Genomic DNA, 17749 nt, shown 5'->3' with positions numbered 1-17749 from the left:
ATTAATTAGAATAGATACATTTTTGTTTTAGGTACTTGTCAATTTTTTCCATGTACTTATTATAATATAGGACTTCTTCAAAAATTCTGAGATAGGACTACAGGGCTTTTCCAAAAAGATGTATGAAAGATACTCTTCCAGTATGTTAGTCAGAACAAAGCCTAAAGCAGCTCTGCATACTTCATAAAGTTACTTGGGAGTTTAAAAGTGTGTTCAAATAGCTTTTCATTTTATATTTCAGAAGTATCTAGTTAGTATTTATACAGTAATTTTGAGCAAATAGTTATTGCAGGACAAAATGTATAGTTTCACATGGTCTTTGGAACTGTATTTCCCCCAAATACTCTGCACAAGCATGCCAGTGAAGGAATGTTAACATTCAACTTTCTGGTTTTAATCTCCAAGAAAAAAGAAATCTAATTTTACTGTAAAAATCATACCAACGTAAACACAGAAAATTCTGCATCATCCCAAATGTATCAGCATCAGGTAAAAATTCATCTAGGCAAAATAGTATTTATGCTTCCATTTTATTGTTTTTAAGAATTAAACTGCCACCTCAGTAGTCTTAAGAGCAATATAATGAAACATACATACATTTAATTTAGACTTATGTCCATCATAGCTTCAAAGGCTTCCCTGAAATAAGGCTGGGGTTCACATCTTTTTCCTTAAGGAAAGAAAACACTAACAGTAATTTTGTTATCCTTCTACCCACCCACCCTCATTCAAACAACAACTGGATGAATTCAAATCTAACACCATTTAAAAATTTTGTCTGCTACAACACATTCATCTGATCTGCCTCTCCCTGTGTAACATATTTTTTAAACCTAACAGAAATCATTTTTTTAAAAAGCCTATGAGAATTCTCTTAAACATTTGGTATTTTATCATACTAATTTTTTGCCCAATGGGTAGACTAAGTGGTTTCATACCGCATTCAACTCTAGTGAATTTCAATAAAAACAGAAGAGCTCCTCATAAATAGCTGAGAAGCTCTGAAGTGAATTTGGCTATTTTCTTATTATATGAAACAAATAGTAGTATTGGATTTTGAGTAAAAATATTTTAAGAGCTCCTAAATAGGAGCATGAAGGGAAACAAGTTTACACCCGTCCAAGTACCTACAGTAATATGACAGAAGCAGTCACCACGACCATTTCACACTTTTTCACTCCCATGCTTCCAATAACAAGAATTTCTCACTATTCTCACTAGAAATATTACATGAACACTAGACTCTCAAATTGCTAGGTGTGGAAAAATCACTTCAGAAAAAGTGTATTAGTTATTTTCGACTGGTCAAGGTTGAAATGGTCATTTTTATCATTTCTAACTTCACCTGTAAGTTCATAGATGACTCTGCATCTGATTATCCAAGATGAGAAACTGTTTTGCCTATCTATACCTGACAGAATTAAATGGCAAATATGTAATCAGTTCACCCTCTGTCAAAAAGAAATATTCTAAGTTTATACACTACAAACTACTTAATAAATGATATCTGCATACTACACATTTCATGTTTATATTATGCACCATTTTAGTTAGGGGGGAGGAAATACTTCACAGGGGTTTTTTTCAAAGGATATATAGTAATATCCTAAGAATGTTGATTTATACATATGAGTTCTGTATAAACTGCAAGTGGTCATCTTAGCTGGACTGTAACAAGCCCCTATAATGCAAAAGCTGACTCTAAAGGCACCTTATAAAGCACTGAAATTCACAACTTAATCATTACTTTTCTCTTCTCCAATACAAAATCATCTGGTCTTCTTCACTGTTGACTCCATGTTAAAATGTTCCAAGTTTTAGACTACTCAATCAATAAAAGGAATAGAAAATAAAGGTTTCTAAATTTCAAGTTAAAGAAAAATACTGATTACACAGTAATGAAACCTGAACAATGCCAAGTTTGTGATTACAAGAATGTCCTTCATTAGTACAGTATTCAAATTCCTCCATGGCATTCAAATCGGAGTTTAAAACCCAATAAACAAGAACCTCCTTAAGCACAGGATCAAACTCTACCATGAAATGAGGAATTCTATAAAGCCTATTCAGCCCTAAATATTTAAAGACAGTGAGCAGAGTAGCACACACTTCATCTAAATAACACCATTTAAACTGTTCTATAAAATAATGTTACTTAAGATAATAAGTACGGTGCATCATGTGATTCTAACAATTCAGTAAAAAGCATTCATGAATAATAGCATCCCCCAACAGCTTGGATCAATTACTGTAGAATCAATTACTCTGACCATATCTTTCCAAATAATTAATAATGCTTTCCCATACTGCAAACATAAATGTATCTTAGTATTGGAATTCCAATGTATTTTGGTGCTCCTGAGGCTGCCTAGAAATGTAAAGCCATCCAAGTGCATTGCATACTTAACATACCTCAAAATTTCAGTGCCTAAAATGTGAAATAATTTTCTATCATTTAACAGTCTGCCTTACAGTAAATTCTAGATTTTATTGTAACTTTGGGAAATTAGTGGTAAAATATAGGAGTTTAAAAAACAGTATGTGGCTGCACTTAAATTCACATAAAAATAGCATTGTTACAACAATTAATGAAATTTAATCCTTCTACACAGGTTAACAAAATGTATCACAAGAAAAACTAAACATTGGGTTTAACAAAAGCAATTCTTAAAGTGGAACAATGAAAAATCTTTTCCAAATTTTTTACAAATGGTTGCCTCTGGGTCAATTCACCACACTAAGGGAACAAAACTGTTAAAATATAGCTGTGCTCAACAGAGCCACTTATCTGCACTACAGTATAGTACTTGAAATCAATCCTAAGGTCAAGATTTAAAACCATTTCAAGAAACAAGACCCTAAGTGTTTTACAGCCACCCCAATAAGGGGTGACTTTCTTTCCCCAAACAGTCAAAGCTTAATTAAAAGACTGACTATACATAAGTTTTTTTTTCCTCATCGTATCTTCAGTTCAAAATACTATCCTCATTGGTAATACGGTCTGTATCTTGTCTGATCTGGATGATGTGGTCCGGGAAGTGGGGTCTGAGAAGGTGGACCCTGCATTCGTGGAGGTGGCGGCGGCCCTCTTGGTGCAGACCATATGCCAGGGCTCATTCCCCCTGGTTGTGTAAAAGGAGGGCTCAGAGTTCCTTGATCTTCAGTGAACTGGGGTAAAGAGTTAGGATTGTAATGGTGAGGAGGGGGTGCAGTTACAGGCGGACCACCATGCTGAGGTGGGGGAGGTCCTGGAGGAGGATGATTCATGTAAGGTGGCAACTGGGCAATAATATGTCCAGGGGGCGGGGTTATTGGTGGTGGAGCAGAGGTCATTGGTGGAGGTGGAGCTTGGCTATACACCAAGTGAGGAGTACCTGCGGCCTGGGGAGGATGTGGCATTGGATGGCTTATGGGTGGAGGAGGAGGTGGGGGAGGTGCATAATGTTGCTGTGGAGGCATAATATGATGAGGGTGCGACACCACGGGTTGGCCCTGATATTCGGGATGATGGTGAGCAGGTGCTGGGGCAGGAGGTGGTGGTTCTCTAGCACCTGAATTTGAGTCATCCTGAATAGGGACGGTTATTAAATTGCTGTGTTTTCTTGTTGAAATACGAAAGGTTTCCTGACTGACCGAACGAGGTGGAGGTGGAGCCATAGACAATTCTGCTGGAGGAGCCCGAATTTCCTCATGTGGCTGATTATAGTGCTCATGTGGCACATGCTGCAAAGGAGGTGGTGGCATCATGATGTGCTGCTTTGGTGGAATATGGCTCATATGGTGCTTGTCTGGCGGCATTATAAAACGATCAGGGATTTCAGCTGGTGGTGGGGCAATAGGAGGATGTACATTCTCAAGTGAAGCACGGGTAACAGGTTTTCCAGCTCTCATATGGCGGTGGTTGATATGAGCCTGTAAGTCTCTCTGAGACAAATACGTTCTCTTGCACCCTTGAACAATGCTACACATGAAGAGAGAACCACGTGTACACTGTTCAATTCGCTGCACAGGATCACTACAGCTAAATTAGAAGGGCAAAAAGAATTTTGATTTACTAAAAACAGACTATTAAAAAAACAGAATTGTTTGAAAGACACATCTATTTTTAAAATTTGTTATGGAAAATATTGCAAAAACTCACAATTAAGTTATAGTAGTTACTATAAGTGAACCTCTAACCTTTTCCTCTTTGTTGTGTTAGCTACTAAGCATCAGCTTTTCTTTCACCCTCAAAACCCTTAATATAAGAAAAAATTTAAAGTGTCCATCAAATAGAGTATGTTTTCATTTTTATTCCATTTCTACCTTAGTGTTCTCAAGACCTACAATTGATCTGATTTTCTCGAACAAGTCAATGCTTTGTAAAAAAAATCCAGGAAGAACAAACCGAAAGATCTGTCACAATCATAGATCCTCCTAATCATCAGGGTTCTTAACTTTAAACAAACAATTTATAAACTCAAACCCTATCAGGAGTCCTGAAAGGAAGAGATCTTTCTGTTACTACTAAAAAGTACTACACACTCCAACCTTTCTAAAATCTAAGCACTAAATTTAACTCTGTATTTTCTTACTGAATTAGAGTCCAGATTCTAATTCTTCTTCATTCACCAATATTTAATCCACTCTTGCCTTTAGAGTTTTCTTGATACAGTGGAAGGAAGACTGAGCTAGGAATCAAAACTGGAATCTAGTTTGGCTCCATAATCTTGGAGAAGTCAATGAATCTTTTTGTTTTTTCACCTGTAAAATAGAGCTAAAATATCTACTCCACCTAACTCATAACTCGTACTGTTTTTACATTTACTTTGCCCTACTGAAGAATACCTTTAACATATGCCAATGAAAGTGACAGTATTTAATTACTATCATAATCAACTATAACTACTCATAGTTAAACAGTGTATACATATAGACAGAAGTTATTATCATTAAATATGTATGTCAGGTCATCTGAGATTGTATTAAATGGCTCTGTGTTCTTGATTATGAGTCATGTCTACACTTTCATCTTTGCTGTTAAGACTGGCACTCCTTGATACCAACAGGCTTTCCTTTAGTAGCCACCTGGCACACTTCTCATTTTTTGCTTCAAATTTTCTTTAAGCTCAGAAGTATCTCCAGTGTTAACAGAATATGAGGCACTTTCTTTTGGGTGATGCTTAAAGCAGTAGCAGAACATATACATTAACTTAGGCTGCTTTTTTTCACTTCCTGATCTCAGTTTGCTAATCCTAATAGGCTTATGTTCTAAAACAATGAGGTGCTTGGTGGAGTTACATTTAATACCTTGAAACTAAATTCCCTTTTAAATATTAACATACACAAAAAAGGAAACCTTTTAATATCCTCCTCATAATATTTCATAACATCTAAAATCCTTTATCCCAATGAAGTAATCAAATTTACTATAAAAAGTTAATGTACACCATGTTGGAAAATTAGACATTAGCAAAAATTAAGCAAACAAGTACTTTTAATTTCATAACTCCTCTGAATTATAATTCTAGGGAGGAAATATTCTTTAAAGCCTCACTACAGATTTTATAATCTGTTACTGTAAAGGACTAATAAAAATATGCCAAGAGAATTAGTTATTGGTTTGTTAATGAATCTTCCCTTCTCTCCAGTGATGCCAATCTTCCTAGACCATAAAAGGAAATCATCCCTTACGACTGTCCATAGCTTTGTTACCAGCCAATACTACAAAACTTGGGAAAGACAGCTTTGCCATAGGTTATAAGGAATCTAGGAAGCCTACAGTTGTTCTAAGGAAGTTTCTCTCAAAGCCTTCTCAAACTTTCTATCAGGGGTTCCAAACTGATATAAAAATTCCTAGTTTATTCTGGATTCTTCAAGACCATCCCAAAATGGATCAGTATCAACCATTACCTCTAGATCTTCATACCTGCTTTAAGTCTATGCATGATGGTGTTCTAAGATATACTCAAGACATAATAGATCTGGAGGTAATAAATAAGAGCTTATATTTACACAATACTACTATGCTAGGTACTATATATATATTAACTCATTCTAAAAATAACTCATGGAGGTAGATACTATTATTAGCTCCATTTTAGAGGTGAAGAAACAGCCTATACCATACAGCTTATATATAAATGGCAAAACAGGAATTTGAGCCCAGGAATTCTAATTCTGGAGTCTTTGCTTTCAGTCACTATGTGATACTATCTCTCCAATGTCCCATCAAAAAGAGAAAAAAATCTATTTTTGGTTTATAACATTAATTTTATGATGGTAAATATATTCTGTCATTTTGGCCAATTTGAACTGACTGATAACAGTTACTTAGTGCTATCTTAAGGAGAAGGAGGCTAAGGCCAACTCTGAGCTCACAGAGGAACATTAGCCATGTCTATACATCTGATATCCTTCCACTGGTTTCCATCACACCCTGACCTTTAACCTAGGTTATAAATCATTACATCACAAACTTCATTAGTTAAAAATGTAATAATAATCTTACCCTGGACACATCTTATCTCCCTTTTTTTCATGTAGAATAGCACAGTCATAGCAAAAAACATGCTTGCATGGAATCTGTAAACAGAGACATACTACAGTTAAGCACACCAGAACAACTTAAAATATTTCCATAAAAAAAAAGTAACCAAATGTAATAACCACAATGTTGCTCATGTGAAACCTTTATTAGATTGTTTATCAGTGATACCTTAATAAAAAATAAAATAAATGACAGTAACCACAGTAACCTGAAAGAGAAGGCATTTAAGAATTGTTTGTTAAAATGGACATTTATTAAGTACTAAATATAGAAAAGCAATAGTTAACCCTTGTTCAGTCACAAAGCCCTCTGAGAACGGAGTAAAAACTTTGGCCCTTTCTCCCATAATGCACATTTGCTTATATTTTTTGGAGGTATAAACCTTATGAATTTCATGATGGTTGTTACAGATTAAAAGCTCCTGCAGAAGAATACTATAGCCATGTTTTATATTACTCTGCTCCTCCTGAAACTATTATAAAGCAGTAAAATAACAAATACCTCCAACATTTAATGTAAATAGCATTTTTTCCTGTTAATGAATTTCAACAAATCTAAAAATAAATCAGAAGGATAGAGTAAAATGGTGCCAGACCATTTAAAAGCTCACAGCCCTGTTACTTAGCTATGTTATACAGCAAAGCAACAGTGTATAGTCCATGCTCTCTAGCATCACAGATATATTATTGAATTCAGGTTTTTTTCAAATGCAAATGTAAAACTACCTTTTTTTTCAAGGGAGGATATGTCAAAATTACTATAAAATTAGGGGTAGGATTGTAAATGTTTTTAATGATTAGGACTCAACTGTCAGAAATTACAAATACTATTAATTCAATTTTATATTAAAAATTATAGCCTTCAGAAATGAGTAATTTGTTTATTCTGTTAAACAAAAAAACTTTTTCCTTAATAAACCACTAATGTAAACTAAAAGGGATCAAACAATCCAAAAAAATTATTTAGTTTTCAGAGGTTAGTTTCCTTAATTAATAAATATTTTACAAGCAATTCAAGAATTTGTCAAGATAATTAAATGCATTATTATCTCAAAATTTCCCTTAGCTATTTCATACTTAAAATGTCACAAACTTGGTCATTAAACAATGATAAACCTATCTACTTCAATTTCAGGATCCTACCTCTATGCAAATATTCATACTTACAAAACGAGAAGTTACTTTACTTATACTTACCATTCGCCCATAGATTTTAATAGGCAGTCCACATTTGTCACAGAAGTGAACTGGTGTGTCATCCTTCTCACCTAAGATGTTTATCTGTTGAAATAACATAATCACAATTTTCTTTTCAAGCATTTTCTAGAATCATATCTATAATTTACACAAATTTAGAACTGGTAAGCAGTATTTTTTAAAGTTGTTAGACCTAGAAATAAAAGTTTCTTGGTATAATCACCATGTGTTCCACACTATTATTAGTTATGCCATTTTTTTTCTTAAATAGTGTTTATGGTTATTGGTTTTACTTGACTTTACCGAAAATAACTTAAAATTATTTTTGGAAACAGTGGAAATTGATTTGTGTATACTGAAAGGCATAGCTATAATGAGTTCGTACCATTCTTCATGTTTTCTGAATTATTCTAAAAAATATTATTTTATTGTTCTAATTGAGTTTTTAAAATTTTTAGTTATACCTGAAAGTCCCAAAAAAGATGTCCAGGGAATCTTCGCTGATTTCCAAACAGTTCACCCCCTTTACAGTCATACCGTTCTTCTTCATTATAATCAAATCCCTCTGAGAAAACAAAGTGTTAATTTATTAACCTTTTAATCTTCAATTGTACTTTGGAAGTACATATACATGGCAAAATAGACCCATTCACAGAAAAGCCCATCTGATGCTTTTCACAGCTCTTCTAAGAACAAAATCATCAAGGGTAGTTTAAAACATCCCTTTTAGAAATTATCTTGGTGATCATCTAGTCCAACTCTCTTGCTTATTTTACCTTATAATTGAAGACTACTGCAGTTTGGAGACCCACGAAGTAATACACAGATGATTGGTGGCAGAGCCAGGAAAAGACCTCACATACCTTCACTCCCATCCAAGTGCTCTTTTTAATTCACCAGACCATCTCTAGTATAAAACTTTATTACCATCATTACACTTACACAAACTTTTAAGATACTAGTCACCATTTATTCTATCTACAAAAATGGTATCATGATGCAAGAGGCTGCCAAAAGAATATAATGAAAACAAAGAATTCTGCAGATTTCTTTATGACTTAGTAAATTAGGTATCCCCTTTTTCAGCCTTAAACTGGGCCTGATTTTAAGAACAACTTATTTGCACTCTGTCCTTTCAATTAAAACCTCTCCCTGATTGCAAGGCACTACAGCACAGAAAAGACAAGTAATGACTATACCATCTTACTACGCTGATAGACAGTGACTGCAACGCAGGGTGAGGACTTGATAATATGGGTGAATGTTAAAACCACAATATTTTTCATGTGAAACCTTCATAAGATTGTATATCAATGATACTTTAATAAAAATAAATAAACCATTCCCCACTGAATTTTTAAAAAAAACCTCTCCCTGATTAATCAACCAAACAGCTGAAGTCACAAGCTGTTCTACAAGTATCCTCCCTTACACTGAATGTATCAATACCAACAAACCTAAGAAAATATGAAGATCAAATGGGCTCAATTTCTCTGACTCAATTAAAAAGTTGATGGTAATCCTTCCATCTCATACAAAAGAACAGAAAACCAATGAACAGTCTGATGGGGATTCTAGGTAGAATCCAATTACATAAAGTAAAGCTGAAAAGACATATCTGTCCTTCCAAGATGCCAGACTTCTCACAACTCCTTTGACCCTAGAACTGGTAAGCAGAGTAGCCAAAGCACACAAGTTTTAACTTTAGCCCCACGCTAAACTACAGTGACTGTATATGGATGGATGGATGGACATGCGCATGAGTGCACCTAAACGTATACACACACAGTAATGCAAAAACGTTTTGAAGCTGATACAGACACTCCAGTGTGCTATCTAGTTACTCCAAAATAAGTGTTCAAAGAATGTTCTTATCTTCTAAGTTACAAATGAGTGACCACAGGTTCTTCTATGGCCCATTTATACCTTATAAAGGCTGATGTCATCTAAAACATCAAAGAAAATCAATTTTTCTTATTTATCTACAACTCAGAAAATTAATGAGAACAACCAAAGAAATGAGGAGCACATCATCATTTTTCAAAGTTCAACCCATATTCCCACCATTAAACTATATATGTTTGTACCATATATAGTACCATAACAGCACCCAAACTCCTTATTTTGACCAATCCTTGGGAGGAAGAAAATCAATTATTATTTTTTACCCTAAATGGGTGAATTTAAAGTATTAAAAAATTATCTTCAGCCTCAGCTTGTTCTCTTAAGAGAGAGATTGGTATCGGCAGTTTCCTCTAGAAGAGGGTGTGGGCTTGGGAGAAGGGGAGAACTGAGAGGAAAAGGGTTGAAGGAAGACTTTACCTTTTCTGCATGGTTTGGATTATTATGAGAATTTACTTGTACATTACTGTGTAATTTTAAAAAATTATTTGAAAATGAAGAGGCCAAAGGGGAGGACCCTAGTTTATATAGTAGAGCAACAGCCCTAAGTTGCTACTACCATGATTAATAACATTTGATTTCAAATATACTTTACTAGAGGAGAGATACCCTACCATAAAAGGAACTATAAGGTATAATTAAAAGTTTGATTCTAAAAAAAGAAATGAATTGCTAAAAAAGAGTATCTAGAAATAGACACACATACTTTTAGAATTTTAATATATGATAATGGTGGGGTTCCTATAGCAAAGATTATTCAATGGTTGGGACAGCTAGCTATTTCAGAATGGTAAAAATAAAGCCAGCCAGACCCCACTTTTGTAAAACAAAATAACTAAGTACATATCCATAAATATTCCAAAGCAGGGTCAGCAAACTTTTTCTGTAAAAGGCCAGATAAGTAAACATTTTAGGCTGAGTAGACCATAGTCTCTTGCAATCACTCAACCATGCCATTATAGTGTGAAAGAGGACATAAATAATACTTAAGTGAATGGGTATGGCTGAGTTCCAATGAAACTTTACTTAGAAAAACAGGGCCAGACTTGGCGCATGGGCCATAGTTTGCTGAACCTGTACTAAGGGGTAAGATGGAAAATATTTTATACTTATGGACTAGAGGAAAGGCATTTCTAAGAATGTCATAAACAGAAAAGACGGTGTATCTGACTACATAGAATCTTCAAGCTTCACAACAAAATCTCATTAATAAAATTCAAAAGATAAATGGGGACTATACAAAACATATAACAAAGGGCCAATTTTACTACTTTACAAAGAACTCTCAAAAATCAAAAGACAGCCAAACAGGAAAAAAAATGGGAAAAGGGTCTGAATGGGTAGATCCTACGGGAAAAAAATGACTGATACTATGAAAAGATACATGACCTCCCTCCTAATTAAAGAAATGCCTATCACAACAAAAATTTTAAATGGTTAATAATCCCAATATCGGTGTGTGGGAGTATAAACTGATGTATATTTTTTGAAGAGACATTTGACAATATCTGCTAAATTCTGAAATGCACAGTATCCATCAAGTTCTAAAGTGACCAAATTTATACAAAGTATAAAGTCTACAGAGTATACATATTAGCTGTATGTATAAGGATACTTACTGCAACATTCATTTTAACAGCAGAAAAATTAGTGAAATTGACAAAAAAATGAGGTACAACCAAAAATGAAATACCGATTTTCTTAAATGAGGTACATCTGTGCATACTGATAAGGCAAAATGCCAAATGCATCTAACATGAAAAAAGGCCAATTACACATAAAAAATTAACAATAAAAAAGTAACAAATTATTTTGGAGTGGAAGGATTGTGGGGGTAGAGGGACAAATTTTCCTTTTAATATTAAGCTTTCTGCAATTGTTTAGTTATTTTTTAAACAATAGGTAGTGTTACTTTCAACAACAAAACTAAACCAAAAATATTAATAAAGGGAGAAAAACTTATAACATGCCAAAATAAGAAGCCAAATAAAAAAACTGAAAAATGTAGAGTATGTAAGATAAAGAGGTTGCTCTAAGTAAGATCACATGGATTATTTGGTGGAATCAGATAAAACAAAAAGACTTTGGACCCTGTTATTTAAAACAAATTACCTTCATCACCAGGTGCAGCCTTTGCAGGCATCCTGTTTATAGTCCTTGGAGTTCGAGGTGCAGTTTTGGCTTTGTTCCCTTGTTTGGAGATGAGCTTTATAGGAATTCGTCTTCGAACATCAAGACCACCCAATGATCCAGAACTATTAGTGCCTTGTAACTCATTGTCTATGTTAGGAAAAAAAGTTGTAATTTCTTTTAATTTCCTTTCTTTTAACTATTCTGTTACAAATATTAAAGCAACATAACACTGTCAAGGTTGACTATCTGGGTTCTGATTTTAAATATTTTATTATGTAAGTTTAAGTACTAATTTTCTCTATTTTGGTTAACCCTTAATGCTTTTTGAGACATAGAACCCTTTAAAAAGTTGACAAATTACCTCTCCCTAGTGGACAATAAAATTTTCTATGATTCCAGAGGGGCTCACAGAAACATAAAGCCCTTCATGAACCCAAGGCAAGAACCTCTGTCTTTAAGTAACTATTAAAGATTCTTTAAAGATAGAAAAGAACAGTAAGAGGGAGAATAAAGAGAAAAAAAACAAAATCATCCTATTTCCATAAAGCATTCAAAGTAGGCACTCATTAATTTAATAAACTTAATCTATATAAGGACAATCAATAAAAGTGGAAGCACAAAGCTAAGAATGACATCAGCAAAATTACATAAATAATACATTTGAAAATGAAGTAAGTTTTAAGGAAGGTGATTATTCCTTCAAGTGTAAAATAGTTTTTCTAAAAAGCATTCAGGAACATAGTAAAATTATCACACCATTTAGTAGTACAAACACGCAATAACATATTTGTGCCATCACGTTTCTAGATATACATGTGACTGCTATTCTTAGCATTATAACTGGAAAAGTACAGTTTAGGAGGATACAAAGTTTCTGTACTTCCAACTGGGTCTAAACAGACACTTTCTAAGTTCCTGCTTGTTATTATCTATGAAATAGATTAACCCATATCCCATGACTAATAGGAGCATTATTTGAACTAACATCCATTTGAAGTTTAAAAGTCTCCTTTTTTCAAGTTTATGACAAGATATTACAATACAGAAAATATTCACCTTTACCTACGAAAGACAGAGAAATGCCCTAAAATAGGAAATGAAAATAATTTTTTAAAATAGCGTTTTAAACATGACAGGTTACTGAACAAGGCTGTGCCACTGCCCTGCAGGAGATAGTACAAATAGAAATTGGTAGCTGAACTGCCTTCATTAAACTCTGTAAAGCCAAATTTACTAGTACTAGTTAGTAGTACTCTAGTACAAGTGACCCACAAGTTTACTGATTATAGACACATGTTAAGTTCACATCGATTTGTACCCTTTCTGAACAGTATGTAAAACAAATTTCAAAATGGATCCTTACTAATTAAATATCTTTCAGTCTACTTTCTACTGTTACTTTTTTAACAGCTAACCCTCAAAAAAAAATTCATGGGAAAGTTATTATATGAATAACTAAAATCTTGATTTAGGATAAATCCAACTTGATCAACTTTCAACACTTCACTCAATGTATTAACAAGCTGAACAATGTTATTTCATCTACTTTCACTGTAGCTGCATGCGTAAAAGTACCTACAAGCAATGTAATGGCCAAAACACAGATATGACGGAATGGATTATTTTTTTGCTCAGCGAGTATTCCTCATTTTCCAATAAACCAAAAAAGCAATTTGTTGTAGACAATTAACAGTTTAAGGCTGTCCTTCAGATATTAAAAGGACTCTTAACGGTTTTACCTTGGTGAACGATCAAAATACCAACACATCATGACAAGTCCTGTTCACACCCTGAACACGAGATCAGGGCCACTGCTTGCTTAGTCTACCACCACCTTCAAGGGCCTGCTGCCCCTTAATACCTCATCACCTGACTCACAGATTCCAAGTTCATAAACAACATAACGGCATTTAATATCATTATGGATTTGCTTGTTTTCTTTTTTAATTAAAATCAGAGCATACAAGACAATTTCCTTTTACATATGCCAACTAAACACACAAAGCCCATAACAATGTAAGTCCTTGGATATTACAAAGGAAGTGAGAACTAACAATGTAACTGGCCATTTAAGGTGAATCCACTTTTAAAAGGAGTAACATTTTTACATTACAGTATTTAAAAAGATTTAGAATTATATCTTGAATTAAGGGAAACAAGAAATATCTTCCAAAACCTAGGTTTACAGTTACAACTAAGTGCTAATTCTTACAATGCCCAAAGAATTAATCAGGTGTTACCTGGGAGCTTCTTGTAACTTTTTGGCAAAATTCTATCAGACCACCACAGGACAGCCTTCATTTTGTTTGACTTTTTCAGCATGACCATAATATTGGTCATTTTTGCATAATATTTTAGAATTTCATCAGTTTTCCCCAAGCTCAAATGAGAAAGAGTTTGCTGACATTTAATGTTTGCTGCTCTAACATTAAGATCCCAGAGTTTCAGATCTATATAACTCCCAGAGTTCTGGTTCTAAGCCTTCTGTTTTTCTGTATTCCCTTTCCTTAAGTGATCTCATCTACCCTCATTCCTAAGTATCAGCTATGTAGTACTAATTCCCAATACATATTTTTCAGCCCAGATCTTTCCTCTGATCTCCACCTGTATGTCTCAATACACATCTTATACTTAGCAATCCAAAATCTTACGCTCAGATTCCCAAGTCTCACCTCTGCCCCTTAAACAAATGTTTTTCTCCCCCAAGTTTTCCCCAACTCAGTAATGCACACTACGTAGCCGCTCAAACCAGAAACCTAGACATCTCTCCTTTCTCTCTCATACCTGCGAATCAATCCATCACCACGTATTTGAATGCTATCATCATATTTATTCAATCTGCCCACTCCCCTTTTCACTAACCCAACTCACCTTTACTATGCCAAAGCCTCTTTTCTGGTCTACCACAATCACCTCCTAAATTGTCTATTTCCTATTTTTCTTGACGCCTCTCTTACACCATTTGCCACAGGACAACCTATAATATTTTAAAAAGAGATTATATTCCTTCTCTAGTTCTGTTTAATGGTTTTATACTGCACCTAAAATAAAATCCAAATCTTTATGATGGTCTTCAAAGTCTTGCGTGACCTGACTTTGTCTTCCTTTCCAATCTCATCTTAGAGCTCTCTCCCTGTTAACTGAGCTGCAGCCGACTGGTCTTCTCTAAGTTTCTTATCTCAGGGTCTTTGTACTTGCTGCAAATGCCTTCCTTCTGATTCAGTCCATGGCTGGATTCTTCTCATCCATCAGATCTCAGCTTGTAAATGTTACCTTTCCAGAAAGACCTTCCCTGACCACTCACTCTCTCTGAGACTGCCTCCTCCTATTAGTCTTTCCCACAGCACCCGCTTATTTTCTTCAAAGCACTCACCATAATCTGTAAACATTTAGGCTTATTAAAAAACTTGCTTATTTTGTCTTCCCCAATAAAATGTAATCTCCGTGAGGACCCAGGGACTCTGTCTTGTTTACCATGCCATCACTCCATCTCCAAGCCTACAGATATTTGGCATATATTATATATAATATGTTGACTAGCAGTCACTACATATATATAAACATATAATTAAGCAGACATTTGATGATTGAGGACATCTTAACCAGTACTTCATACAAAACCTTTTTTCCCTACTTGTGACATGGTTGATCTGAGCACTAACTCTAGGTGCATCCATCCAATATCCAAAACCACAAGGGAGCAAAAACCAAAACAACACCATAACAAAAAGTGAGGCCATTCTTACTTGGTGAAAGGGATGAGAATACTTGACTTTAAACTCTTCTTTGTAAATGTCCCCAAATGATGAGTAAGGACCACAGCCGAAGCACGCGGCATGCTTTGGGCTCAGGTGTAATCCTGTTCAGGGTATGACTCCGAAAACCATATCCAACTTCTTTCACCCACCTCTAGTCCATGAAGGACCAGAGAGACAATAGCGAGAAGCAGTGACCACCGCAGCACCCGCCCAAAGCCGACTGAGACAGCACTAAGTCTCCAACCCTCTGTCCCGCAGCGACTCCCAGTGTAATGAAGCTTCCCCGACTCCGAGATTGGAATCTACCCGCCAGTCCCCACAACGTAGGGCAGAGCACCCGGGAGGAAGAAACAAACAGCCGGCGCGCTCTCCTCCCCACGCGGCTCGCGCCGCCCGGCTCGGAGCTTAGCAAAGTCAGAGAGGCAGCGGCTGTTGCCGGCATCCAGGCTGTAGGTACCTCACCGGATGGTAGGCCGGGAGGCAGCAGGCCCTTGCCGGGCACGGGGAGGAGGTCTGTGAGATTTCTTTCTCACCGCCACATCCCAGTGCTGTGGGGTGAGCGTAACCCCTCTATGCCCGCTGGGCAGCCAGTCCCAGGCCGACCAAGGGGGCATGGGACCGAGACCCCCACTGCCTCCGCCTCCTTACCAGTGTGATCCATGATTCGGCTCGCAGGGCACAGTGGGAGCGGAAGTCAACCGCGCCGGAGTCGCAGGGAGCGCGTGCGCGCTACCTTCCGGGGCCCGGGAGGCGGATGTGCGAGCAGGTCGCCCCTGTTTTGGCCTCCGAAGGCTTTCTTCAGTCGCGTCCACTGGCCAACTCCGGTGAGGGAGTCAGGCATAGTTTGCGCAGAGGGAGAAAGAGCGAATACGTGAAGAGCTTCCTTGTCGAGGCTGCTAAGGCTTTTCCTCACTTGCTTCAAGAGGAAGTAGCCTTTAACTGTGGAAGGGAGACCGACTGGAACGGGGTAGGGGTAGAGCGGTAGTAACCGGCGGAATAAGCTCACGGCAGGTGAGGCGGCTTCCCGCCCCCGCGCGGGGGTTGCCTTCTGGAACTTGTAGTGCGCCTGCGCCCTGGAGCCAGCTAGGCCCACTGCGCAGGCTCGGCGGTTGAGCTGGCCCCCCCCCCCAACCCCGGCGGGCGGAGTAACGGTTTGGAATCCTCCAGAGTGCGTGAGCCGCTGTCTCCTCCCCCCGGTCCCGGCAGGGTAAACAACGCGCGCTACGGAAGGCGGCCTCCGCTGGGAGGTTGCCCGGGGGATGGTGGAGCTGTGTGGAGCTCCCAGCTAGAGAGTAAGGCCCTCTGCTTACTGTCTAAATTTCGCCTTGTCGTGACGAGCTACATAGACCCACGCAGAGCCGAGTTGTTGCATGCGCCCGGTCCCAGCTCTGAAGTTTCTAACAGTTGAAACACATCTATAATGCTTGACTAGCACTTACTTTCTAAAGAAAACGCTGATGGCTCTAGGAACCCCCCGAACCCCTAAGGACAGGCCGCCGCGCCAGGTGGAGGGCGCGTGCAGCACGGCCGCCTCTCACTCGGACCGGCGCCAGTGAGGTGCAGGGCGGAGCTGAAGGAAGGGGCTAGACGCGGAGAGGGGGGAGAGCGTTAGGGCTGGCCGGAAGCGAGAGGTGAAGAAGGAAGGCCTCAAATGAGGAAGAGAGAGTGACCACAAAGGGCGTACCTAGTTCCAGTTCCTGCTCCAAGGGCTTTGTGGCTGCTGCGGCTTTCATCTTCTCCAGCCAAAACAAAAGGAGAGCGCCGGAGCGTGATGCCGGAGGATCTCGGCGCAGTCTCCACCTGGCTGACTTGGATCATTTGTGTCCGCTCTCTTCTCCAACCCTTTGCACTGGGTGCTCTCCGATGAGTAGAGAGGAGCACAATTTGTGGAAAACACAAGCTTTGGGCCCAAGGGATTTGGGTTCTATTCTGGTCGTCCCTCGGTGACGACATCGTTACCTTGGGTTATTCACGCTTTCAGTGCCAGAGTTTCTACATCAGTAACAGTTTTATTAGCCTCTTAAAGAAATGTTTTCATGGGTTCTGAATTCCAGCAATGTGATGTATCCGCGGAGTGACAGTAACAGCTTTGAATATGTTGCTCGATACTGTATGCGTTCTGTTATTTGACTGTAGCTGCAGCTTTATAAACAAGTTTTTTGTTACATTCACAGCTAAGGGCAGTTGTGAATCAAAGTTATCCCAGCTTCTGTTAAAATGTAAATTTCTGT

At 37.3% G+C, this 17749-nt stretch overlaps 1 protein-coding gene across 3 annotated transcripts; it reads right to left on the bottom strand.

Annotated features, from left to right (window-relative positions):
• Window positions 1-511: 511 nt before the first annotated feature.
• Window positions 512-17341, bottom strand: CBLL1 (Cbl proto-oncogene like 1). 3 transcript variants are annotated; one of them, XM_073239023.1, is made up of 6 exons: window positions 17203-17341; window positions 11740-11907; window positions 8190-8290; window positions 7726-7809; window positions 6491-6564; window positions 512-4021 (listed from the first exon to the last, which is right to left on the bottom strand). In XM_073239023.1, exons 1-6 carry the CDS (start codon window positions 17249-17251, stop codon window positions 2986-2988), a joined length of 1512 nt encoding a protein of 503 aa, XP_073095124.1. In that variant the 5' UTR covers window positions 17252-17341; the 3' UTR covers window positions 512-2985. The 3 variants fall into 3 exon arrangements, with proteins under 3 accessions (XP_073095124.1, XP_017517560.1, XP_017517561.1); XM_017662071.3 differs by lacking the exon at window positions 17203-17341 and adding an exon at window positions 16167-16783; XM_017662072.3 differs by lacking the exon at window positions 17203-17341 and adding an exon at window positions 15507-16160.
• Between the last annotated feature and the right edge of the window lie 408 nt (window positions 17342-17749).

The sequence above is a fragment of the Manis javanica genome, chromosome 6 (assembly GCF_040802235.1).
Source record: "Manis javanica isolate MJ-LG chromosome 6, MJ_LKY, whole genome shotgun sequence".
NCBI classification, from domain to species: domain Eukaryota; kingdom Metazoa; phylum Chordata; class Mammalia; order Pholidota; family Manidae; genus Manis; species Manis javanica.
Note: the sequence above shows the minus strand (reverse complement) of the source record. Positions and strands in the feature narration are given on the sequence as shown.